The 27,449-nt window shown below is 44.5% G+C and overlaps 1 protein-coding gene across 2 annotated transcripts; it reads left to right on the forward strand.

Annotated features, from left to right (window-relative positions):
- The first annotated feature begins 6,475 nt into the window (after positions 1 to 6,475).
- C1H14orf93 (chromosome 1 C14orf93 homolog) lies at positions 6,476 to 27,429 on the forward strand. Of its 2 annotated transcripts, XM_067740331.1 has the most exons (8): positions 6,528 to 6,593; positions 16,810 to 16,878; positions 17,563 to 17,880; positions 19,947 to 20,267; positions 24,369 to 24,430; positions 25,019 to 25,122; positions 25,984 to 26,096; positions 26,407 to 27,429. In XM_067740331.1, the coding sequence occupies exons 2-8, from the start codon at positions 16,873 to 16,875 to the stop codon at positions 26,824 to 26,826; spliced, it is 1,344 nt and encodes a 447-aa protein (XP_067596432.1). In that variant the 5' UTR covers positions 6,528 to 6,593; positions 16,810 to 16,872; the 3' UTR covers positions 26,827 to 27,429. The 2 variants fall into 2 exon arrangements, with proteins under 2 accessions (XP_067596423.1, XP_067596432.1); XM_067740322.1 differs by lacking the exon at positions 6,528 to 6,593 and adding an exon at positions 6,476 to 6,507 and having other exon boundaries at positions 16,873 to 17,880.
- The last annotated feature ends 20 nt before the right edge of the window (positions 27,430 to 27,449 follow it).

Raw genomic sequence — 27,449 nt, forward strand, 5'->3', positions numbered from 1 at the left:
ATTTTTAAATTAAGACAAATTAAAATTACTTGCTTTATGAATCTTTAAAAAATGTTTTGCCAACCCCCTGCTTATAAATGACTACAACTAGGTGTCATAAAAGGCAGTTTTGAGAAGCATTCCTGCCCATCCCCACCTTGCCTGGATTCTGCGGTCCTGCTCTCTTTCTCTTCAAATGGCAGGATTAGTCTCACACAAAATACGATCAGCCCCTGAAGAACTGAGCTCCAGGTGTAGCTCTGTAGGTTATCTCCCTTACCATATTTTGTTTTCTTTTGCTTTCTCTTCAATCCATGGACAGAGGCTTAGCCAATACCCAAGCCTGGTTCCTGGATGTCAGGTGCATGAGTGACTTGCTCTTTATAAGGGAAGGACTAATGGTGAAAGAGAAGAAGTTGTGCCACCAAGCCCCACACCCAAAAATGGAGACAAGCCACCTTTCTTTGGGTTTTGGTTTCCTTCGAAATCTAGAATTGTTGCCACTTGTCTTTCTTCCACCGGTTTAAACAAAATGTTTTGACATTCTAGGTGGTGTTCATTAACATGTGCTTTAGAATTTTCTGAAGAATTATAACGGAGTTCTAAAATGAATCAGAGAATTCCAGAGACCTTAAGACCCTGACCTTGTCTTGAGAAAGGGCTGAATCTAAATATCTAAAGCAAACAGTTTTATCTATATTTTAAAAATTCTGAAATGCTTGAAAACTTCAGAGAAGTTGAAAGAATAGTACAATGAATACCCACTTACCCTTCACATACGTTCACTAATTGTTATCATTTTGCCACATTTACTTTATATGTATACATCCATTTATTTATTAATATTTATTTTACTGAATCATTTGAAAGTAAGTTACAGAGATCATGACATTTGACCCTTAAATATGTCTCCTAAGAACTAAGCTATTCCCTTACAAAACCACAGTACTGTTAACACACCAAGAAATTTAACATTACTATGATCGTATTATCTAATACCCTGTCTGTATTCAAATTCACCAACTGTCCCAGTAATGTACATCATATATATTTTTTCCTGATCCAGGATTCAATCAAGGCTCACACATCACATTTAACTGTCGTGTCATTTCAGCTGCTTTAATTTAGAATAGGTCCTCATATTTGTGTGTGTGTCGCTTATGACATTTATACTTTAAAGAGCGCAGACCATAATATGTCCTGTGAAATCTGGATTTGTCTGATTCTTTCCTCATGATTAGATTCAGGTTAAACATTTTTAGCAAGAATATTGCCTAGGTGATATTGTATACTTCCCATTGCACTGCTGCTGGAGACACATAATGTCAGTTTGTTACATTATAGATGACGCTGAAGTTTGCCTGCTAGGTTTCTCTATTTGGGGACTTCCCTGGTGGCACAGTGGTTAAGAATCCACCTGCCAATGCAGGGGACACGGGTGTGAGTCCTGGTCCAGGAAGATCCCACATGCCGCGGAGCAACTAAGCCCATGCACCACAAATACTGAACCCACGCGCCTAGAGCCCGTGCTCCGCGACAAGAGAAGCCACCGCAATGAGAAGCCCATACACCACAACGAAGAGTAGCCCCCGCTCACCGCAGCTAGAGAAAGCCCCAGCGCAGCAACGAAGAACCAAAAATAAAAAATAAATAAATAAATATATTAAAAAAAGAAATAAAGGTACATTATTTGCCCTTTGTAATTAATTAGTAAACTAATAAGAAGTAGAGTGATTATTTGAAATCATGGGAATATCCTGTACTCCCATAGTCTTGCACCCATTGGTTTTAGCATCCCTGATGATCCTTCCTGAATCAATTTTTGCATTGGTGGTTGCAAGTGTTGGTTTTTCAAATTCTGTCATTTCTTCTACCTGTATAAGCTGGCATCTATCTTTCTTTTCCTCTTCCTCATTGTACTTTGCATTTACCTATCTTTAATTTTTTATTTTATTGCATTTTAATTTATTCTTTATTTGCAGGTCTTTAAAGAAAAACTTCCCAGCTGTTTATACAATTTATTTTGCATTTAATAAATCGTCAAATCCATAACTCTTTTCTTTTAAAATCTAATCGAACCTCATTCTTGCTACAACATAAACTCCTTTCTTCACTCTTCCTTGAGTACTTCCCTGCTGCCTGCCTCTCTTCCTTCTCTTTTCCTTTGCATTATCTTCCACCTTTCTGTAACCTCTCTCATTTCTCCAAATCTCAACTCTCTCAGACACTTCCCTCTCCAGTGTCTCTGAGGACACAGTCCCAACTGGCTCTGGGATTTCCTTCCACTACTGTTCTAAAATGCTCTTGGGTGTGGTAATGAATAACTGTCAGAAACAGCTTCCTGGCCTCATGCCAGGGGAAGTTAGACTTCACTGTGTGGAGAGGCCCCTTTGGGATCTCACTGAACAGAAACAGCTTAAAATACTAAAGAGATCTGTTTGATTCAAAGCTAAATAAGTAGCTTTTCCTCAATTGACAAGTCATCTGTGAAGTTTAACATTTGAAATCTCAAATGCTTTAGAATTTTAAATTGTAATTAGGTGAAAAAGGTGCATTTTCTCCCTATTCTCATTACCTAAGAGCACAAAAATGGTTTACTCAAACTTTCTACCAAAGATTCCCCTGTGACAATAAGGAAAAAAAAAAAAAGAAAAAGAAATGACAGGACTTCCCTGGTGGTCCAGTGGTTAAGACTTTGAGCTTCCACTGCAGGGGGGCGGATGCCGCATGGCGCAACCAAAAACAAAAAATAGAAAGAAAGAAAGAGGGCTTCCCAGGTGGTGCAGTGGTTAAGAATCCGCCTGCCAATGCAGGGGACACGGGTTTGAGCCCTGGTCCGGGAAGATCCCACATGCCACCCGCGCAGCAACAAAGACACAACGCAGCCTAAAATAAATTAATTAAAGAAAGAAAGAAAAGAAATGGCTTTTCCATCTTAACTCCGACCTTTGTAGAAATGGACTCATAATTAAAGATATATCCCAAGAGATGTTGTATGGGGGTTGTGAACATTCTACTGATAATCAGAGGGAAGACAGGCTTCTCTTTCATGGACTCAGAACAAGAGAGCCAAAGAGTATAACATAGCAAGGCAGAGTGGATTGCAATTTAGGCAGAGACTAATGAATGGTCAAGAGCACAGGTCCTGGAGTCAGAAGACCTGGATTCAAGTTCTGACTCCACCATTTAATGAGCTTAATGACCTTGAGGTAAGTCACCCTCCCTCTCTGAGTCTTAGTTTTCTCATTAGTAAAAGAGGCAATATAATAGTACTTATAGGCTTGAGTACATGAAATAGAGTGGCTGGCACCAAGTAAACCCTCAATAAATGTTGATTATAATAATTGTCATTAACAGTTTTGTTTTCCCTTCATTCTAACGTTTTTGAAAATGATCACCTGTACACCTGAGGATATGAGATGTCCTAATATATTCCTATCAAAAGTGAATGTTTTCCTGGGACTTCTCTGGTGGTCCAGTGGTTAAGACTCCATGCTTCCACTGCAGGGGGCACAGGTTTGATCCCTGCTCAGGGAACTAAGATCTTGCATGCCACACAGTGCAGCTAAAAAAGAAAAAAAAAAAAAAAAAAGGTAAAACGTTTACTTTTCTAGTGATTTTCCTGGCTTATATTATTATTATTATTTTATTTATCTTTTTTGGCTGCGTTGGGTCTTCATTACTGCGTTCAGGCTTTCTCTAGTTGCAGTGAGAAGGGGCTACTCTTCCTTGCAGTGTGCGGGCTTCTCATTGCAGTGGCTTCTCTTGTTGCATAACACAGGCTCTAGGGGCGTGGGCTTCAGTAGTTGCGGCATGCAGACTCAGTTGTGGCTCCCAGGCTCTAGAGCGCAGCCTCAGTAGTTGTGGCGCACGGGCTTAGTTGCTCCGCGGCATGTGGGATCTTCCCGGACCAGGGATCAAACCTGTGTTCCCTGCGTTGGCAAGCAGATTTTTAACCACTGCGCCACCAGGGAAGTCCCGTATTATTATTATTTTTTTAATAATGGAAAACACGGGAAAGGAAACACAGAAAGTCTATAACCCTTAAGAATATAAGCACTAGGGCTTCCCTGCTGGCACAGTGGTTGAGAGTCCGCCTGCCGATGCAGGGGACATGGGTTCGTGCCCCGGCCCGGGAAGATCCCACATGCCGCGGAGCGGCTAGCCCTGTGAGCCATGGCCGCTGAGCCTATGTGTCCGGAGCCTGTGCTCCGCAACGGGAGAGGCCACAACAGTGAGAGGCCCGCGTACCGCAAAAAAAAAAAAAAAAAAAAAAAAAAGAATATAAGCACTGCCACCTCATTTTCATGTAACAGGCAAAGCTGTTGCCTGGGTTGTCATATAAGCCAGGGTGCTGCTAGGGTGAAAAAAACACTTGGAGGCAACAGGCCTTTCTGCTGAGAAGCAGATCCTACCGAGAATATCCTAGACTTTGAGAACCAACAAGTGAATGGAGGAGACATTTCAGCACTGGGGGGCTGAATAAGACAGCCGGCTTGGGGCAATGAGACCTTGTAGTAACCTCTCTCTGATCCTGTTTCCTGTAAAATTGGGATGCCAATAACCTGCCTGTTTAATACTGATACAATCACATTATCTAATTTCATATATTTCATTTATCGCATTCGATTTTCCCCAATTATCCTGATAATGTCCATTATAATTTTTTTCCTAACCCCGATTCAATCAAGGATCATATTTTGCATTTAGTTCTTATGTCTCTTTATTGTCCTTTAATTTATTTTTATTATTATTATTTTTAAAGTATTTATTTATTTATTTTGGCTGTGCCGGGTCTTAGTTGCAACACACAGGATCTTCGTTGTGGCATGTTTAGTTGTGGCAGCCGGGCTCCTTAGTTGCAGCATGCCCATGGGATCCAGTTCCCCGACCAGGGATCGAACCCAGGCCCCCTGCGATGGGAGCGCAGAGTCTTACCCACTGGACCACCAGGGAGGTCCCCTGTTGTCCTTTAATTTAGAACAGTCCCCTCATCTTTGTGTGTGACTTCATTACATTGATATTTTAGTAAGCGTTCAGGCCAGCTGTCTTGTGGAATGTTGTGAGGATGAAATCAGATATTTTTTAAAGCTGTGCTTTGAGCCAGTGAGGCATAACGGTTAAGAACTTGCGCTATGGAGCTAAATTTTCTGGGTTCAAGTTCCAGGTCTACCTCTTACTAGCTGTATAACCTTAGTCAAATTATTATACCTCTCTCTGTCTTAGTCTCATCTATAAAGTGAGGATAATGAGTACCTCCCCACTACTGTGGCGATTAAATAAGTAAATACATGTAAAGTATTCACAGCAGTCCCTGCACAGTAAGTGTTCATGAACTGCTACTGAAGAAGGCAAATTCTTGTTGTGGGATCTGAGTTTCAAAATCTGTGTGTGTTTAGCTAGAAAAAAATTCACTCAATCATACATGATTATTTTTCAGTGTTTACTAAATGTCTATAATTATGCCAGCTGCTGCAGTAAAAATTTAAAAAATAGTTCCTGAAGGGGAAAGAAAGAAGTTTAAGATATGATCTCTGATCTCAAACAATTTACTAGTGTGAAATTACTATAATATGGGAAACAATCAAGGTAGAGTTAAGCACTGCTAACCTGAGTAAACATGAAGTTCATGCTGATAGTTGAGAGAAGGAAGTGGTCTGTGTTGACTGAAATAGCTGCAGAGTGTTTAAAAACTAACTAGTCAGAGAAGAGGAGACAGGCATTACTCCAGGCAGATGAAACCGCTTGAGCAAAGGAATAATACAGGAGTGAGGGCAGTGGGAAATAAGTACAAACAGGGGCCTGGGGCCAGATTATGAGTAGTTTAAAATCCAGGTACAAGAAGCAGGTCTTCATGCAGGAGGTAAAGGGGGACCATTTTAGGTTCTTGAGAACGTAGTGTTAGCCAAATAGAGAAAAAATTGGGGACGAAGGCTGCGCAAAAATCCTCGCCCAAAGTGTAAAGCTACTTTGTCTTTCACCTGAAGGATGTCACGCACTTGCATGAATGTTCATTTAAAGGTGGGAGAGTTAAGCAATAGACGTGACCCAGAGACATTCCACCTGGAAATCATGAGCTCGGCCCACGCACCGAGTGATTGATGCTTAATCCCAAACTAGAATTTTACTGACTAGTTAACCAACTTTAGCAAATTGTCAGAAGGTGCTCGCTCACCGGTTTTTTATGCTGGTAACGAAGGCCTGGTTTCACTGAGGAACAAACATGGGAAAAGGTGAGAGGAGGGTGAGAAAGTGAAAGGAAGGGGAGAGAGGTGGGGAAGGGTATAGGTGCCAACCGGGCCGCCAGGGTCCGAGCGGAAGGGGGCCAGGGTCGGGGGTCGGGCGGCCCTTGGGGGCCCCCTGGGCCCGCGCCTCGGGTGCTACGCGTGTGCTCGCGGGCGGGGCGCCCAGCGGCCGCCAGTGGCCAATCCGGGCGGGCGTCCGGGGAGGGGCGGGGCTTGCCGGCTCTGGCTCCGCGAGTCCTCCTTTTTGCACACACACGAATACAAAGAGCCATACGACCTTCGGGTATCCTTTTTCCATTTTTTTTCTCCTTAATCTTGTGTGTGTTTTCAAATTTTTTTAAAAAAATAGAGATCTGTGGCAATGCTGGGGTGAGGAAACTGTTGCTAAGGGGAATGTGCGCTTTTCCCCATTTCTTTTTCTGTCTCTCTTCCTCTTTCTTTTTCCTGGTCAAGGTTTTAAATATACCAAGAAGTTGAGAAGCAGGATGGCCGTGTACAACTGTTTCCAGCCAAATTTATAGAGATTTTTTCTTTTTGCTATCACATTTTAAGAACTGGTAAATTTTTATGGTCAGGGGAATTTTAAAAATTTATCCTCTTGGGAAGTGTAAGTTTCTTTTTTTAAGCGGGATGAAGGGATAATGTAAATTTCTGCCACAGGCAACGTGTAAGGGAGCGGAGATTTGAGACTCCCTCACAAAGCTGTTTGCGTGCGTTTTACACACCCTCCCCCAGAACCAAAACCAAGTGGCTTGAATGTGGCAATTGTCCAAGGCCAATAGGTTAAAAATGTTTGGATTTTATAATTGTGACACTCATTTCCCGGCGGGGGGGGGGGGTCAAAGCCCTTCTTACAGTGTGTCTTACACACATTTTTCATGAGAACATTGTGCGTGTGTGTTTCTTTAAGCAAGTAATTTCGTAAAGATTTATCTTGGGGTTTTGTGCTATGTGTATATGTACAGTATGTGTATATGTGCCGTATCAGATTTTGTTTTCAAAAGCGATTGCCTTTGGTTTTTTGTGTGCAAAGTAGACCCTAGGATGTGGATTTTTTTGTTGTGTTCCCAAATGTGATCCAGACAGGATTTCATGTGCAAATTAAAGCGTAGAAGAAATCCTATGCATAGAATTACTTAGGCATTTTCATTCCATGTGCATTTACTGTATTTTCTGCTCTTCTTCTAAAGTATCAGATTAGTGAATAATTAAATAATTGCCAAGGAATATGCAGTCCATGTGGCAAATGAGGGTAGGCAATGCATTGAGTCTGTGGTTTAAAGCCGCCTTTAGTGACTGTTTTGCCTAAGTGGTTTTGCTTTTTATTGTCTCACGTTCTTAAATGTACAGCTGTGTATATTTTGGCCTTTATGTGTGGTTTGGTTGGTGTGTTCAGAAGGGAAGTTCTCTCTTGGCTTTTTGACAAAATGGTCGTTGATAGGTTGGGATTTGTTTGAAAAGCGTCACAGCTGGCAAAATATCAGGAAAATAATCCAGTCAAGTCCAATTCTCAAAAACTGTTAATGGTGGTGGTGATGGGGGAGGTGCCAAGAGGAGGCAAAGGCAAATAATATATGGGAGGGATAAGAAATGCATTTTGGTTATCATGTTGCATTTTTAAAATGAAAAGCTTTCTCCCCATGCCAAGAGCCACGGAGAGAAGTGTATGAATTAGAGAACAACAGGCTCAGAACAGCACCTCCGGTTACAGGAGACGTATTCTCACTTTTCTCTGTTACAGAACCATCGTCTCCTATTAGGAGTCATACGGAAAATATTCATATTCAAATCTCTATTGGCAGATTGGAGTGAAAGCATAGGAGGTATATGGGGTGATGAGGGAGAAACTGGAATGTCACAAGTGAAGTAGCGACCAGGAGATAAAAAAAGATCTACTGTAGAGTTCAAATTTCAGGACAACAAAATCTCTGTGTGATAATACATTTCCATTCCCCACCTCGCGTCCCACTCAGTTTCAAGCAGTATTTAAGACACCTAACAACGGCGATTAAACTGTTTGTACAGGTTTTGACAATCACTATAATGAAAGTAGCCCGTGTGGGCTCTGGGTTTATCTGTATTGAGTGCATTTTTATTCCCTAACAATACAAGTCAGATCAGTCTCAAATGTGGATCATTCCACAAGTTTAGGCCTGCGTATCTTTGAAATCTAGTCAGTCTAGTGACCTTTGTGATGGCAGCAGTGTTAGGAATTTTTAATGGAGTTTTGCTCTTAATCTTTTTCGCCTTACTTCAGGTCTTCACGTATACTTCCTACCTTCTCGGAAAAGAGAGTTCTTCTAGAGCAGTATACACAGCCCAAGCCCCTGTCTTCCTAGACTATTTAATTTTTAATAGGATTTTAGGCTCAGAGGCAATGTCCTTGCTTTGAATTTCTTTGTAAGAAACAAAATTCCTCCCACGAATATATCGTTGTCTTGGCCCTCCTACCAAAGCAAAGCTAAACTCGGTTGGTTTTGCTTGGGAATCCGCGGGGCCCCTCGAGATGAAAACTTCTTTGAAGTAAGGGCAGCTGCCACCTTGCTGAAAGATCTGCAGCTGAGGCCGGCAGGAACGAAAAGCCTTCCGCCACCAAATGTATGAGGCCGACTTGTAGCCACTGTACCTATAATCGTGTACACGCAGCTTTGTGAGCAACAGAGAACAAAAGCGAGTAAACAACAAAAAAGAGGAAGCTAAAGATGGCGTCTGACGGCTTTGAAAAAGCCTCGCAGTCGTGTCCCTCCCTGAAGAGGCCCCTCCCCTCCCTGGCTTGTTGAGTGATTGTGGATTGCGGCCAATAACGTCCCCAGCCCTGCTCCGCCTCATCGTCCAACCGCCAATCACCGGGGGCCCGGAGACTGGCAGGGCGGGGCCTCCCCGCGTGCGCGCGCTGGCCGGGTACACGAGCCGCGCCTCGGTCCTCCGCGGCCGCCCGCGCGCTTTTCTTGGCGCTGTTCGGTCAGCTGGCGCGGCGCGCGGGGCACACGCGGTGGGACACCCTTAGGGCCGCCAAGGCGGGATCGCCGCGGGAACTCTCCCGCCATACTCCCCCCAAGCCCTCCGAGCTTTTTTGGCCGCGTAGTCTACCCACGGTGACCCAACGAGATCCCCGGCCGCGCCTCGGCCAATCTGCTGTCTGCGGGCCTTCTGAGGAACACCCCTTTCCCAGGACACCTAGGGCATAGTCTAGCGGGGGCCTCAGTGGCGGGTCGCCCTGTTCCCTGCGGCCTCGAGGGCGGAGCTCAGCTGTATTCTCCCTTGCGCCGCCTGTGGCTGAAACGTTCTCTTCGGAAATTGTTCTGCTGTCCCTCGTGCCCACTTTGTCATCTTTGACTAATATTTAATCAGCTAACGTTTACCGAGGGCTCGCTGGGCACACGATACAGCTTTAGGAGCTAGTTTTTCATTTTTCAGTTTCTCCAGAAATGCAGGAAGAGTCATTTACGTCAGGCACATGGATATGGAAACCTTAAACCGGTAATTTTGATCTCACCAAGTTGCATTTTAGCACATGTAAAGAAAAAAGACAGTGCTATATCGGGTTAAAAACCCTCGTACTACTATACAGACATACTTGGAATTTTCGGATTACGTGGGATCCTTTTCTTAGGAACTCATTCTGCCCTCTGGGTCTACATCTTTTTTACCCCTAGAAACGAAGTCTTAGATTTTGTTTTTTGTAGATCCTTAGATGGGTCAGTCTTTAAAAATGTAGAAAAATACTGTTTTATGGTATTTACTTACCTGCTCTTGTGTGATAAGGAGCTCATGTCTGATAGAAATAGGTTTTGAGAGGACCTTCTATCCGGTGAGCCATTTTGCACCTTCAAGTGGGGGAGAAGGGCTGACCGGCACAGCAGGAACTTTAAGTGGCCATTTTCCTTTTTTATTTCTTAAAATGAAGATTATGGTATCAATTGCTATGCTTTCAATAATCACATTTAAGGAAGTCCATTGCTAGCATGACCCTGAATGAGTCAAGGGCCCATTATAAAAACATATATCATCTGAGTGATACCATACCCTACACACCTATTAAACAGTGGGAAAACTTTTATTTTTCATAGTTTGGAGGTGAACTCAGTCATGCAGAAAATTCAAACTCAGAATGGGTTGAAGCAAGCAAGGGAGCTGCCAAGGGTATGATATATTTAGTTCTAACAAAAATACATGTCTTGGGAGGAAAGGGATAGTTAAGATTATGGACAGTCTCACCCTGAGCTGTCTGTCTAAAGAAGATGAGTTTTCTTTCTTCTTTATCTAAATACTTATTTTAAAAAAAACAAAATTTTTGAAAAGTATATTTTCTAGGCTCCTTTCACATGTATTAAAATTAGACCAATACAGAATGAACCCCAAACACACAGATTTTATGTAAACTTAAGTTCGACAGCTGCTGCCATTTTGTGTTGGCAGCTCATCATAGGATTGAAGATCTTTTTCTTAACATTCAATTCTAAAAGTTGATAGCATTTTGCAAAAGGCATGTATGTTATTCAGTGGTGGTCAATCTTAGTTTATTCCTGTTTTTTCTTTCTTGAACAAGAATGCAAACTCTTGGTTTCAGAATAAATCAGCAATCTGAAGTTGCAAAAGTTGACAGTATTAAAGTTTAATAATAATGGTATAGACACTGCCTGGATAATTTACTCCAGTTAACTGTTGCTTTGCCAGACATTCCATGGATTGCTTCATGGGCTATTAAACAGTTATACATTTTGAGAGGTAAAATAAAGATACCATAATAAAGTTTAAGTATGTTAATAATGTTGGCAGGGTTAAATGGGCTTTAGAACCTTAAACTAGTGATGGAAAAAAGCAAGAATGATTAATTATGGTAGGTCTGGAGTGTTAGAAAAGAAGAATTTAGCAGGTTGTAGCAACAGATAATGCAGCACTATCTATAATAAAGTTCTTTTATCAGTTTGAATTATTCAAACTGAGAAATGTCTGTAAAGTAAAAAGAATGTCTCAATAGCATATATCTTTGTCTTCCTCTCTCCATGTCAATGAATCTTGGCCGCTGAGTTCATCTTTTTCTTCTCTGCAGTCTCAGGGAAGAGCTTGCCTTCCTTCCTTCTCATGGGCGAATCCTTGCTAGAAGAAAACTTAAATCCTTTCCTAAGATGTTTATCCTTTCCTTTTTCACTGGCCTTTTTCTTTCTGCTTTTTAAACATACTGAGGCTCTAGTGCCCTCTCTGACTTCCTATTTCCTTCCTTTCATAACTAAACTCTAGAAAACTTGACTTCATGTCTTGCTTCCATTTTCTCTCCATCACGTTCTCTTTCGTCTACTGCATAGTATTACTTTCACTACAAAAAATACCTCTCTGGTCATTGCCATTGACCATCACAGACAAATAAAATGTATTTCCTTAATTTGCATCTTTTTTAACCATTCTGCTGCACTTGTCACAGTTGATTGGACCCACTTTCTTGATATTCTTCTTCTTTTTAATAAATTTACTTATTTATTTTTGGCTGTGTTGGGTCTTCGTTGCCGTGAGTGGGTTTTCTCTAGCTGCAGCGAGCGGGGGCTACTCTTTGTTGTGATGTGCAGGCTTCTCATTTCTCATTGCAGTGGCTTCTCTTGTTGAGCACAGGCTCCAGGTGCGCGGGCTTCAGTAGTTGCTGCACGTGGGCTCAGTAGTTGTGGCTCACGGGCTCTAGAGTGCAGCCTCAGTAGTTGTGGTGCACAGGCTTAGTTGCTCTGTGGCGATGTGGGATCTTCCCAAACCAGGGCTCGAACCCGTGTTCCCTACATTGGCAGGCGGATTTTTTTTTTTTTTTCTTCTTCTTTGCTGTACGCGGGCCTCGCACTGTTGTGGCCTCTCCCATTGCGGAGCACAGGCTCCAGACGCGCAGGGCTCACGGGCCCAGCCGCTCTGCGGCATGTGGGATCTTCCCAGACCGGGGCACGAACCCGTGTCCCCTGCATCGGCAGGCGGACTCTCAACCACTGTGCCACCAAGGAAGTCCCTTGATATTCTTTCTACTTTGGCTTTCATAATACTCTTTTCCTCCCACCTTACTAACCATTCTTCTCTTTCAATGAAGCCTCTTGCAAGGATTGGCTCGAAGTGCTGTCCTTGGCCTTTGCCAAGGACTTTGTATTTACTCCTTGGAGAGCTCATTCACTCTCTGAAGTTCAAATATAACCTCCTACTAAAGTTTCCAAATCTGCATTCCAGCTCTGACCTTCCTCCTGTTTTTGTTTTTCAGTCCTAGCCAGTTGCTTTCAGAACATTCCATTTAAAGATGCTGCCATCAGTTTGAAATTTAACATGTTGTATAAATACACATCTTCTCAAACATGCTGGTGCCTCCTCTCAGCTTCCTCATTTCTATCATTCTGTCAGTGGTACCATCTTCTGACCCTCAGGTTTATAATCTTGAAGCTGTCTTTAACCAATCTCTATCCCCCACATTTATTAAGTTAAGAAATATGATCAGTCCTTCCTCCAGGATACTGAACCTTCATATCCACAATGCTGATTCTCATCACTTCTCTCCAGGATTAAACAATCTCCTAACCTCTAACTGTTCCACTTTAGGTATCTAAGACAGGGGTCAGCAAACTATAGCCCCTAGTCTTAGGTCTGGCCTGCCACCTGTTTTTGTATGGCCCATGAGATAAGAATGGCTTTTATATTTTTTAATGTAAATATTAAATGTAATTTGTGACATTTCTGTGTCCATAAATAAAGTTTTATTGTAACACAGCCATGCTCATGTTTATGTATTGTCCATGGCTGCTTTGTGCTACAGTGGCAGAGTTGAATACTTGTGACAGAAACCACATGGCCTGCAAAGCCTAAGTTATTTACTATCTAGTCCTTTACAGAGAAAGGTTTGCGGACCCCTGCTCTAAGAGTTTCCTTAACTCGATTTTCAAAGTCCTCTGTCAGCTTTCTGTACCTTTTATATAAGCCATTTTGCTCTGATCTCTCACATGTACCCTTTTAATTCTGTTATGTTTTTTTTCCTCTCACTTATCACGTCTTCTTACGACCCTCCCAGTTCATCCTATATCTTGCTCAAGGCTCAATTGTAGGTTTTTCTTCGATAAGCCCCCTTCCACATGATTTCATTCTGTTGATCTTTCTATTATTTTGAACTAACTCCTCAAGATTTTTTTAGTCTGTACCATATTTTTAGGCACATGTGTATATTTTGACTTGTTCTTAAGACATTCTATTCTCACATGCACCGTAAGCTCCTTGTGTGTAGGGACTTTTGTCTTCACTTGAGTACTTGGAGGTGGCAATCCATTTTGGTGACTCATCCTTTAGCATGGCCTTTCATATAGAGAATTTTTAGAAACACATTTTTGTTGTTGTTTTTAACTTGCTCATCTTCTCTAATGGGGATATATGTAACTAATGATATTAGTGTTTTGTTTTTAATAATTTATCCAGCATTGGAATTGGTGTCTGGTTAGTAAATATCATAATGTGAAATGTTCCTTTAACACCTGCCAACTCCAGTTTCCTCATGCTTTTATTTCAGTGTCTTAGAGCTTATGTGGGAGACTCTAGCAGGAGCCTGGGAAACTAAGTCAGCAGTAATATCCATAGGAACCCCAAAAGAGTTATTTGAACGCCCATTATGCTACACTGCACTGTACCAGGTTTTTATAGACATATTAGTTCAAGAAAACACCTGTTTGTTGCCCTGAACGTGACATTCTAAAATGGACATAATTAGGTAATACACAAAATCGAAAAGCAGAAAGAAATTGAGGGACAAAATTATAGAGCAGATAGTATCATGATATTTTATGTCAACACAAATATGAAAATATATTTAGCATTAAAAACTAGCAGAGTTGAAATTATCCTTAGTCTAAACCAGGTCATGATAGTAAGTAAATTACAAATACTCTTGTTTTCTCAATACCTTTCTAATTTGCGTCACAGAAGGTTTTGTACTGATAAATGTGTCTTTGTATACTTGAATTCATTTTTTCTTAGAAATGTGATATTAAATTTAGAGGGGAAACTCCCCAAATTCTATTTCAAGCCATTGTATTTTTTTTTTTTTTCAAGATTAGGACATCAGGATGGATGTCCAGGATGGGAAGACAAAAGGTTTCAGGAATCTCGCTGTTACGTGTGGAGCACCCACTGTGTGCCAGTATTCTGTAGATGCCTTATATATATTATATACAGTCTTCACAAAAACACTCAAAGTAGGCAGAGATGAGAACACTGGGGCTCAGAAAAGGGAATTATATGCCCAAGTTCACACAGCCCATTTTAGTGCTGTTTTGGGAAGATTACCTAAGAAAGACCATTTAAGGGGAGGGAGGGGCTCAAGGTAGGCACAACGCTGGCAGGGGTAAAGGCCTCCTGCAAGAAAGAGTGAGTTTTGGGGGCAAAAGTATTGCAGTTGTCAATTTGATCCCAGGAAGTGTACCCAGCTGGAGTCCCAACATGATGCATCTTCATTTCTATTTTTTTTTAATTTTTAAAAATTGAAGTATAGTTAATGTAAATTATATGTTACAAATGTACAATATAGTAATACACAATTTTTAGAGGTTATACTCCATTTATAGTTATTATAAAATATTGGCTACATTCCCTGTGTTGTACAGTATATCCTTGTAGTTTTATACATTATTTATTTATTTATTAAAAACAGTTTTTTTAACTGAAGTATAGTTGATGTACAGTATTATATAAGTGACAGGTCTTAATTTCTTGTTGTACAAATCCTGAACCCAAGTGGTATATTACTGTTTACATAATTTTCTTTCTCTCACAACATCCATGTTTCAGATTAAACTCTGCATGATGTTGGTTTTAAAAAACTTAAAAACCCCGCTGGAGCATGTAGGACCTTATTTAGGAAGGAAAAGGATATATTAATGATTCATCCACAAATTGACCTGGGAATCACTTAGTGCTTTCCTTTAACCTTTCGTTTTAATTTGACTTTAACCTTTATTTTTTGTTGTTGTTGTTTTTGTTTGTTTTATTTATTTTTGGTGGCATTGGGTCTTCGTTGCTGTGAGTAGGCTTTTCTCTAGTTGTGGAGAGCGGGGGCTACTCTTTGTTGCAGTGCATGGGCTTCTCACTGTGATAGCTTCTCTTGTTGCAGAGCACGGGCTCTAGGCACGCAGGCTTCAGTAGTTGTGGCACGCAGGCTCAGCAGTTGTGGCGCACAGGCTTAGTTGCTCCACGCCATGTGGAATCTTCCTGGACCAGGGCTCGAATCTTCCTGGACCATGTCCCCTGCATCGGCAGGCAGATTCTTAACCACTGCGCCACCAGGGAAGTCCTAACCTTTAGTTTTTTAGGTTTAACTATGCCTTCCAGTGACTCTAATGATAGAGAAGCAGTAAATGGATTTAAGTTCTTACAAGATGTGAATATCTAGCACAGAAAAGCATTTCTTCGATATAAAGGGTAGAAAAAGCAAATTAAAGACTATTCTTTAAAAACCAAATGTAATTAAAATGCATTGTCAGATTTACATTTTAGTACCTCAGAGGCATTGATATTGCCTGTTTCCGAAATGAGATTGCTGACTCAAAACAAACAAACAAACCAAATCTCAGAATGTGGAAAATTCTCCTAACCTTCTCCTCTCCTTTTTTTTTTTTTTCCTCTCTCTCCTCTCCTTTTAATTGTGATGTTATGATATAATTTACAGGGTAAGATAGAAATGTATCTCTTGAGGAAATTGTAAACATACTTAAGATTTTGTCACTTAGGGAGCTTCAGGCAGAAAGATTCTTTTTTCTGTAATCAAGTGTCATTTAGAAAATGACAATATGAAGTTCCTTGGAGTGTTCTCAGTGGTACAAACCAACCCTCCCACACTTTTTTTTTCCTCCTGAAGTAGTTTAGTTGCTTAACTACAGTGATTCAAAAGAGAGGCAGTTTGGCTTATCATTGATATTCTGGTCTCTCCTTTTGGGGGCTGGTTGTGCGGGTAGAGTGGCAGCATGTAGCTACTTAGACAATCCCGTTCAGCTCTGCCTCTCCCTTAAGCAGCATGAGAAGTGGAGTTGAGGGTCCCCAGTTGGTTTCTCTGGGCTTCCAGCTGGAGGATTCAGAACAGCTAGTTTCTATCGCAGAGGCTGTAGGCCCAGGTGTACAAAGTGTGAGAGTAGGGGGCTGTGCACAGCCCTGGTTACTGCAGCTCAACTCTCCTATCCAGCTTTTCCTTTCATTTCCCTGCCCACCCCCAAAACATTAATGATATAATAGTGTGAAGTTGGCAACATGTTGGGGGCTGCAATGATTGGCCTTTTCCTTGTATAGGAGTCTTACTCTGAATGCATCTGTATGCAAATTATAAAGACGGTAGAATCATGATTTTTTATGTCAACAAAAAGTGGTATCAGTTTAAATACACACACACACTAAACTGAAAGTAGCCATAACTGGATTCTGCTGTCTTCCCCTGACCTTGAAAAAGATATATAAGTTCTCTGCATGTCTCTTCTCTGGCCCTGGGTTAACATGTGTTTCCTAGAGCTGTTGTGTGGATGAGATTAACCTACATGAAGTGTTCTGAACTCCTTAAGGAAGGATGTCAAAGCAATAAAATGCAATACTGTTTTTACAGCCAAGACAGAGAGACGGAGAAGACAGATCTACATTTTCTTCCTTAATTTTCTGATCTTTCCAGATGCCGGTGGGTCCTTTTGAGTCCCAGCTCTGTTCCTTAGCTTGGAGTGGTGGGGAATTCCATGCCTTCCACCCTCTGAAACTGTGTTCCTCCCGAAGGCCTTTGTAGGCCCACCCTTTTGGGAAGGGGTGAGTGTGACCCCCACTGTGTTGAGCTAGGGCAGCACAGAGAAGAAGGCCCTCTGCTCCATAGCCCAAGGAGAGGCAGCCATGGACTGTGTGCGCCTTCAGGGCTAGCCCACTCCTCCTTCACAGAACCCAGCCCCCGGGGGCCCAGGCTGCTCCGACCAACCTCCATGAAAAAGGAGAGTGAATCCAAAGAGACCAGAGGTTCGTGCGGTCCGGTCGACTGGGGACACTTTTGCAGCAGTCCAGCAGCGTGAGCACGGGCCTTCCTGCCTCTGCCACCATGTCCTTCAGCGCCACCATTCTCTTCTCCCCTCCCAGTGGCGGCGAGGCCAGATGCTGCTGCTGTGCCTGTAAGAGCGAGACTAGCGGGGGCAGCACAAGCTGTCAGGGCGGGAACCCTCCTCCCAGCACCCCGATCACGGTCACCGGACACGGCCTGGCCGTCCAGAGTTCAGAGCAGCTCCTGCATATTATCTACCAGCGGGTGGATAAGGCCGTGGGTCTGGCTGAGGCTGCGCTGGGTCTCGCCAGGGCCAACAACGAATTGTTAAAACGTCTCCAGGAGGAAGTGGGTGAGCTGAGGCAAGGGAAGGTGCCCGTCCCCGATGAAGACGGCGAGAGCCGGGTGCACGGCTCCCCGCCCGAGGAGCCCGGGCCCCTCAAGGAGAGCCCCGGAGAGGCAGACAGGGCCTTGCCGGCCGTGGAAGAGGAGTGTGACAGTGTGGGCAGCGGCGTGCAGGTGGTGATCGAGGAGCTGCGGCAGCTGGGAGCGGCCTCAGCTGGGGGGCCTGGGCCCTTGGGCTTCCCGGCCGCTCAGAGAGACGTACGGCTCCCGGTATGCGCCCTGGCTGCAGGCGAGGGGCCTCCGATGCTCAACCCCGTGAGTACGCAGCGCAGGACACTAGCGGGGCTGTGCTTCTGTGCTCTTCCCGGCCTCTTTCTCTTCTCTTCTCTCCATCCTTCAGCCTTTCTTTCGGTTGTATCTGTGACAGAACAGCACGGTACCCAGTTTCCTTTGCCGGCAGGGAGAGTCAGCCCTCCTGGGTTTTTTGTTTTTTGGGGTTTTTTTTTTTGGTACCGTGGCCTCTCCGGCAGAAGGTCATTTTCTGGCGTGAGTGGTGTCGGGGCAGTGGTACTGCGCTCCCTCTCTGTTGCTCTGCATGGCACCTTCTCCACAGCTGCCTTGGCTGCTCCGTGGGTTCTGCCTCTCCTGGCAAGGATGCCTGCCGAGCACAGACGGCTCATTCATATTTGATCACGGGCCCTCTGCTTGCCAAGAGGAATTCAGGACTATGAGGGAGATGGGGATGTGAGGAGAGAGAGGCAGAGGCGGGGAGAGAGAGAGAAGGGAAAGTGGGAGGGAGAGGACAAAGATAATAGCCGACAGGTGTAGGGAGGGAAAGAGGCAGGCGGAAATGAAGGGAAGGAGAAAAAGTGGAAAACAAGAGCAGAGGAGAAAGGTGAACCTAAATGGAAGGAGAATTGATGCAAGAGAGAGAAAATGAGGTAAGGTGGGAGGGAGGTAGAGGACAGGAAATAAAAATGAGGAACAGAAATGAGAGTTGAGAGTTCACAGTAAGAGGATGATAACATGTAGGGAGAAAGAGGGAAGCGAGCAGGCCTATTTTGTGAGCAGGAAAAGACAAAGAAGCACATGTGCTATTTCAGCTTCTTTACTGCTCAGGGCCATATGAGCAGGAAAATCCTGGCTGAGGAGAGTAAAAACTGCAGAAGTAGTTTCACACATGGAAGTATGGAAAGGAGATGGAGCAACTGTAGAGATCTCAGAGATGGGAAACTAACAGATGTGTTGCCACTTGAGAGACAGTGGGAGGTCTGTCAGCTCTCCTCCACCCTCTCCTCCAGAGCGTCCTCCCTCTGCCCTGTCTCTGTTCCTCCTCCCCGCCACGACGAGGCCCAGACACCCAGGAAAGTGTAGAGCAGCAGAACACACAGGGTTGATGGGAGGGATGAGACTCCCAGCCCATCTGCTGGATCTAAGGAGTGTGACCAGTTGTGTTACACTGCAACTGGTCACTGCTGCCCCTAGGCCTAGCCACGTGCGGGTGATGGCCCCGCGGCTCGCCCCAGTCTGTGCCCCGCCAGGGACTATCCTTGGTTTGGTACTGTTGGAGGAGGAGCTGGGAAGGTGGGAGGAGGCTAGGAGGTACCTGGCCAGGCAGAGCCCTGAGCTGTGGTTCTTTCTGGCAGGGAAGGCTTCCAAGCCAACAGGATGGAATTAGATTTCACAGCACAGAAAGCAGCTCACAGGTCTATAAATCTCAGCCTCCTCCCCCACTTCTTTCTGTGTTTTTTTTTCCCCCACTTTCACTGTTTTGTTTTCTGGGCTGCAAAAATCCCCCTCCTTTCTTCTTTCCTCTCTCTCTCTCTCCCCCTTCCTCCCTCCTTCCTTCCCCTACCCTCTATGTCCTTGAGTGAGGGCACAGGCAGGCAAGCAGGTGTCAGGGCAGTGACAGTCGGATGTGGCCAGAGCAGGATCAAGGTGAGGGCACACACTGGCCCCGCAAAGGGAAAAGGGCGGGCTCGGGGAGGCAGTGCTAGCCTCTCTAGAGATTTCCGACTTTATATCTCCCTCCTTTGCTCCCATATCTCTCCTTTTTATTGTTATTTTATTCTCTTGCTCCTTCTCTTGCTTTGTTTTCCTTTCTTGTCATCACTTCCTCCCTCAACTCCTTTCAGGCAAAACACTTACCCAGCTACATTTCCTATACTCAAGCACAAAGCGTAAATGACTACTCACAAAGCATCAGAAACATGCCTTCTCTGTATAATCAGGCCTGTGGTAATGACCCAACATGAGAGGCCCTGTACCCGCAGAAATATTTGCCCACACTCCTTGTTCATTATACTTGGCCAATGAATGATGGTTGATCAGGTTCCCGTAAGCCTGGCTGGCTAATAGGCTATTCTTTTTTATGTTCTTAGCTGGTGGATGATTATGTGGCCTCTGAGGGTGCAGTGCAGCGGGTGCTGGCCCCTGCTTATGCCAAGCAGCTTTCACCAGCCACACAACCGGCGATCCAGCGGACAACCTCAGAGACAGGGCCGGAAAACGGAACCAAGCTGCCCCCGCCCCACCCCGAGGACATGCTCAGCGCTGCTGCTGCCCTGGAAGGTGCCTTGGAAGAATCAGGCCCTGGGGGAACTGGGGAGCTGAGACACTCTCTAGGATTTACTGCTTCCCCATGCAGGACCAGAGGGAGTCGGCAGAAGAACTCCAGGCGCAAGAGGGATCTGGTCCTCTCTGTAAGTGAGCTCGCTTTCTCCACATTTTTCTTCAGTCTGGAGAGATAAGTGAAGAGGGAAATGTGGGTTGATTTTAAACGTCCCATATCGAATGAATGGTATCCTGAAGCCTGCTGGAGTGGGAGGGGCAAGAAGGAGAGAGCCTCTTCCCTAGCCCAGGGACAGGCAGCCCCACTGCTATCAGTGGAACTTCTTTAGGTTTTCCCAGATAGATTGATATCTTCCATTTAAAGATAAGGGAATTATATCATATATATAATTATATAATTACATCATATCTCCTGGTGATCTCATAATCCTGATGGGAAGATCCTTAAGGGGTTAAGCAGATTGATGGCAGCAGAGCAGCACTGGAAACTGCCTGCAAATTACCAGTGTTCAGGGTGAGTAGCAAGGGTCCCCATGGGCAGAAAGGCCAAGGTGTCCTGAGGTGGTCCCATACCCCAAAGATGCAGAGGGCCACTCAGCTCAGGTATAAAAGGTTTGGAGATTCTACTGATTCTCAGAGCACTTGGCAGGGAAGGTACTGATATGATCCAGTTCTGCCTGAAACCTTGCAGTGGCTCGGAGCCCTAGGAGCGTCACTAAACATCCTACAGTGTACAGGATGTCTCCCCCAACACCCCCATTATCCAGCCTAAAATGTCAATAGTGCCAAGGTTGAGAAACCCTGTTTTAGGGTGACCGCAGACCTTTGGATCCGCTCTGTCGCCCAGAACATCTTTCTGATAACTGTGGGGATGTTCTTTAGCCGTATTGTGTTCCCATTGACGGTAATGGGTCTCCACTCTGGATAATGGCTGATGAGGTAACTTGAGGGCTCTGGTTAGGAGTGGAGGTCACCACTGACATCCAGCAACATCTCATCATAGTATAGAACTCATTTCTCCTTGTTACAGTCTTAGTAAAGATTGAAAACAGCTGACTACCATTTATACCTCCTTTATTCATATTACTTCTTTCTTTTTCTAAGAGATCCTACTTTACTCTGCCTTTTCATTTGATGTTTTTACATTGACATATTCTTTTTTTTTTTCTCACTGTCTCTTCCAGAAGACACGATTCATAATCTGTATCAACTGGTTTCTAACCTTCATTTCAAATTTTGGTTATGTTCAGTGACATGTCACTTATCAAGAACAGGGAATAGGGGGACTTCCCTGGTGGTCCAGTGGCTAAGACTTCATGCTCCCAAAGCAAGGGGCCTGGGTTCAATCCCTGGTCAGGGAACTAGATCTCACATGCTGCAACTAAAAAAAAAAAAAAAAAGATCCTGCATGCCATAACTAAAGATCCCGCATGCCGCACGAAGATCCTGTGTGCTGCAGCTAAGACCAGGTGCAGCCAAATAAATAATATTAAAAGAAAAAAAAAAACAGGGACTAGGTTTAGTTTCTCTGTCATGGATTTCTGGCCCAAGAGGGCACTGTTGTTGCCAGTGATAGAAATGAAGCCTTATACCTAGAAGTACATTTCAAGGGATTTCCCAAAAATTCATAGTGCTTAAATTGTGAATAAATGTGTGACAATTAAAATTTGCATAAAATCAGGACTTTTGATCAGTTCCATTCCTCTAGTGCCTACTAACTCCAGCGAGAGGTCTAGTGATGAGGCCTGGCTTCTTCCTGCCCTTTGGAGAGCTCAGCATGGGACCTTCTGGGAGGACAGCATTCTCAGTCATCCTGCTCTGTGTTATAGTGCTTGAAGAGGCGTGAGAGGACCAGTCAGGGAGTCTTGCTGCCTGTCACAGAGAAAGATATAAAATGTTCTTGTATTAGTCTGTGGGTTTAGAGGGAGAGGGATAGTTGCAGACCTTCACTGTTCCAACCTTTAGCTCTGGGAAGGAATGAGAAAGGCATCTCTCCAATCTGAGGAAGCTGCTGTGGGTCACTGCTAGAGATCCAAAAGGACCAAATCGGAATCTTAATTCCTTGGACTGCTGCAGATCCCAGCCACCCATTGGGGAAATTATTCATTTTTAGCTCACTCAGGAGGTAGGTGAGCCAGCAGCCTTTACAGTCTTAATGCTTATTATTGTCTAGAGTATTTTCCCTTTCCACTTCAAGCTTGGTTGGATGTTTATCAGCTGATCTCTTCCAAGCCACTTGAATTGGAAGCTATGCAACTCCCCCACCCTACTTTTTTTTCTTTTCTTTTTTTCTGCAACTCTTTCAAATTCTTTCTGAAGCATTTACCCATCTTTTGTGATTTTTCAAGTTTGGACTTCTAAGAGGTAAAATAACTATATCAAATGTGAAGCTAGTACAACAGTCTTTTTTATAGAGTGGAGACCCTAACCATAAAGAGTTAACAGTAATTTCCTAAGTTGATATGGTCAGTCAGCCACAGGGCTAGGAGCGTAAATTGGGCATAAATTTTTTAATATGAAGCTGAAATCCTGAGATCAGCATCCCATCAGTTTGGGACTGGGTAATTTCCATTGACTGAAGGACCTTGGAATGAAAATATAATCAGAAACAACAAAACTAAATTTAATAGGAAGAAATGTAAAATCCTACATTAAAGTTAAAAAAAAAAAACAGTTGCAGAATGGTGGAGATAGTAATCCATGTGGAAAATGGACTACAAGCTCACTATGAATGAACTCTGTGACACTGAGAGTAGGGATGGGCTTGCTAAGAGAGGTACAGCATCTTGGGTTTCATTCCTAGAAGTGTAGAGTTCTAGTCAGGGAAGTAATGTTCCCTTTGGCCAGACCTCAACAGATGAGTTAGATTCAGTTCCAGGTGCCATGTTGTAAGAGGGACACTGGCAAACCAGAGAGGCTCATAGTTTCATGAGGAGTCTGTCTGGCAACTATGTCATGAGGAGTGGTTGAAGGACTTGGTGTTTAGATGGGATAAGAAAAGACTTGGTAAGTACATGGAAGCTGTCTTCAAATACTTCAGGTGCTGTTAGGGCAAAACTGGGGTCAGATTTTGGAGCATCTAAGGCAAATTTTTTTTAATTAATTAATTTATTTTTGGCTGCACTGGGTCTTTGTTGCTGCACACAGGCTTTCTCTAGTTGAGACGAGCTTGGGCTACTCTTCATTGCGGTGCATGGTCTTCTCATTGCGGTGGCTTCTCTTGTTGCGGAGCACGGGCTCTAGGCGCGCGGGCTTCAGTAGTTGTGGCACGTGGGCTCAGTAGTTGTGGCTCGCAGGCTCTAGAGCACAGGCTCAGTAGTTGTGGCGCTTGGGCTTAGTTGCTCCGCGGCATGTGGGATCTTCCTGGACCAGAGCTCTAACCTGTGTCCCCTGCATTGGCAGGCGGATTCTTAACCACTGTGCCACCAGGGAAGCCCCTGAGGCAAAATTTTTTAACAATTAGAGATGTTCAATAGTAGCTGAGTCAAAAACTAGTGAGAACCCATCATTAAAGGTGTATAAGCAAAGGTAGTGACTTCCCTGGTGGCGCAGTGGTTAAGAATCCGCCTGCCAATGCAGGGGACGTGGGTTCGATCCCTGGTCCGGGAAGATCCCACATGCTGCAGAGCACCTAAGCCCATGCGCCACAACTGCTGAGCCTGCGCTCTGCAGCCCGCGTGCCACAACTACTGAAGCCCGCACGCCTAGAGCCCGTGTTCGTCAACAAGAGAAGCCACCGCAATGAGAAGCCCGCGCACCACAACAAAGAGTAGCCCCCGCTCACTGCAACTAGAGAAAGCTCACATGCAGCAATGAAGACCCAACATAGCCAAAAATAAATAAATAACATTAAAATTTTTTAAAAAAGAAATGTCCACTTGCAGTAGCCCTGGTGTATATTTGCTCTCTCCTTGCTGTTAGGAGTGTGTTTGTGGAAGTGTTTGAAACCCTCTACTGTAGTGATCATATTCCCTGGGAGCAGAAGGAAGACCAGGGGGTAATCCTGGAGACTCCACAGAAATTAAATGAAAAGGAAAGAAAGGGAGGGTTCATTAGAAATACTAACTTGGATCGGCTCTCTGGCTAAGAAAGGGCATCAACAGAAATGGTACCTAGACTATGGGCAGGATTCAGGCAGAGAACCCCATAGGGACAGTGCCTAGGGACCAGAGGAGGGTTTCATCATATTTGCTCCTGGCTTGATTCTGTGTTTGTTTGTTTGTTTCCCCTAGAAATTGGTCCACAATGTGCATAACCACATCACCAATGACAAGAGATTCAATGGGTCTGAAAGGTACGATCCTCTTGAGGGAAAAGATCATAAGGAACTTTGCCAAGGAGAGGGAAATAGAGGGGGCTGCTTCAGTATAACAGTGAGGGTAAGGCTTCCATCTCACCATTGCCCCTTGTATACTGTCCTAGGCCATGGAGGACTTTACCACAAAGTTGATTAGTGCTGGGAATCTCTGTCTAACTTTTAAAATGCTGACGAGGGACTTCCCTGGCGATCCAGTGGTTAAAACTCCACTCTCCCTGGGCTTCCCTGGTGGCGCGGTGGTTGAGAGTCCGCCTGCCGATGCAGGGGACACGGGTTCGTGCCCCGGTCCGGGAGGATCCCACATGCTGCGGAGCGGCTGGGCCCGTGAGCCATGGCCGCTGAGCCTGCGCGTCCGGACCCTGTGCTCCGCAACGGGAGAGGCCACAACAGTGAGAGACCCGCGTACCGCAAAAAAAAACCCAAAAACCTCCACCCTCCCACTACGGGGGGGCACGGGTTCCATCCCTGGTCGGGGAACTAAGATCCCACAAGCCACGTGGTGCAGCCAAAAAATAAATAAATAAAATAAAATACTGCCTTATTCACTCTCTTCTCTTGTGGCAGCATCAAGTCCTCTTGGAATATTTCAGTAGTGAAGTTCCTTCTGGAAAAGCTCAAGCAGGAGCTGGTAACCAGTCCCCACAATTACACTGACAAGGAGCTGAAAGGTGAGAAAAACTAAGTTAACTCCCATCCCATCCTTTCTTCATCCCCTGTTCCTGGCCAGAGGAGAAGAGGCATATGGAGATGATTTAGGTGGTTTTGAAAATAGAGGACTTTAAAAAATTGGTTTTGGTTATTCTTTTCACCTGCAATACACACAGGATTGTCTCTAATTGCCTTTTTATTCCCCTACTCAGTCTGAAATGAAAATGGGAGAAGGAAAGGGCCAGAACACCATCATGCATGACATTTACACGCAGAGCCTGAATCTAGGGTGTTATAAAAAGGAGGTCAGAATCCAGCCCTGCTCTTTTGTCCCTAAATATTATGTCCTGGGTTTTCTACTTTCCTTGCTCTTCTGTTATTTGTCTGTAGCACTAAGAAAGCTTCTGCTAAAAAAAAAAGAAAGCTTCTGCTGAAAAAGTACTTGTAATCTGCTGTCAGCTGAGTAGAATGGGGGTAGGTTTAACTGGGAGTGGGGGAAGGGAGTTACAGAAGCATTGGAGTTGTCTTTTTTTTTTTTAACGTCTTTATTGGAGTATAATTGCTTTACAATGGTGTGTTAGTTTCTGCTGTATAACAAAGTGAATCAGTTATACATATACATATGTCCCCACATCTCTTCCCTCTTGCGTCTCCCTCCCTCCCTCCCTGGAGTTGTCTTTTTATAGTGGGAGGAGTTCCTGTTGGAGACGGAGGGAGGCAGAGGGAGCTAAACCAGAGAGGAATGAATAGATGCTGATGGATATACCCAGAAAGCCCATCGTCTAAACAGTGGTTCACCCTTCTCCCATCCAGTAGTATTAGGGCAAAAAAAAGGGCTGAGGACCCTGCTTTTTGCTGCCTGCCTTCTCCCTCCCCACCAGGAGCCTGTGTAGCCTACTTCCTTACTAAGAGGCGTGAGTACCGCAACTCCCTGAACCCTTTTAAAGGCCTAAAAGAAAAAGAGGAGAAGAAACTTCGAAGTCGCAGATATCGGGTAGGTTTCTAGTCTTTCCTTTCAAGATGCTAAACTCTAAACGCTAATAAATAAGTCACAGTGGGAAGGGCCAGGGGACGTGGCATCTGAGAAAAGAGTTGAGATCCAGGAACGGAGCAGAGGAGGAGGAGGAAGGGAGCCAGTTCTAAGATCTGACTTGGGTTCTCTTGAGGACTTGTGTTCTCTTGAGAACTTGGTTCTCTCGGGCACAGATTTTACACAGCCTCCCTTCCACCCAAAGCCTTTCCCCAAACCTAATGCATGGTGGTTTGTTGCTTTTCCTAATCTCTGTCCTGGGCTCCTACCTTAGCTTTTTGCCAACCGATCCAGCATCATGAGGCATTTTGGCCCTGAGGACCAACGCCTGTGGAAGGATGTGACAGAGGAGCTGATGTCAGATGAAGAGGACAGCCTTAATGAGCCAGGTGTCTGGGTAGCCCGGCCTCCCCGTTTCCGGGCCCAGCGCCTCACGCAGCTCTGCTACCACCTGGATGCCAACTCTAAGCATGGCACCAAAGCCAACCGTGTGTATGGACCTCCCTCAGACCGCTTACCTTCTGCTGAGGCCCAGCTCCTTCCACCAGAACTTTACAATCCTAATTTCCAAGAGGAGGAGGATGAGGGAGGTGATGAGAATGGACCTGTCTCCCCATCTTTTGACCAACCCCACAAAACCTGCTGTCCTGACTTGAACTCGTTCATTGAAATCAAGGTGGAAAAGGATGAGTGAAATGTATAACCAAGAATAACTCTGGCATCCGCCTCTTCCCATGTCCTCAAAATGGGTGGCCACAGGGCTTCCCAGAATGACGAGATGTCTTCTGCAGTCTGAGAAAGCAAATCTGCCTCTCTTCTCAACACAGTCTCCACTAGAAGTGGAAGCTGGCAGCTCTGGTGGGATAAAAGGACTCATCTCCAAGGGGGAAATACTCCCCCCCTCCCCCCGCTGTGAACGACAAGCCAGAAAATGCTTATTCCTAAGCATAACAGTGCCTCGGAAGAGCCTGGGCTGAGAAAAGGAGGATGGGTCCAAGAAACAGAGGCCTTCTTGACGTATGCCCTGGTCTCTGAGTTGTTTTTTCTTCTGGTTTCACTCAAAGCTCTAGTGAAGCGGCCCTTGGTCGTACCTTCTACTTCTTCCCCTGACTGCTGGTCTTGCTCCGTAGTGGAAGCAGCACAGGACCAGGCCAGGGTAATACTGCCACCTGGTGGACAGTTTCAGTCATGGGCTTCATTCTTCTGAGCAGAACACAGGCTCCATCCGTATTTGGGAATTGGGATCTAGATGTAATAGCTATTGTTTATTGAATTATATAAGGAAGATTTTATTATTCCCATTGTACACGTGAGGAA

This window comes from Pseudorca crassidens, chromosome 1 (assembly GCF_039906515.1).
Source record: "Pseudorca crassidens isolate mPseCra1 chromosome 1, mPseCra1.hap1, whole genome shotgun sequence".
NCBI lineage: Eukaryota > Metazoa > Chordata > Mammalia > Artiodactyla > Delphinidae > Pseudorca > Pseudorca crassidens.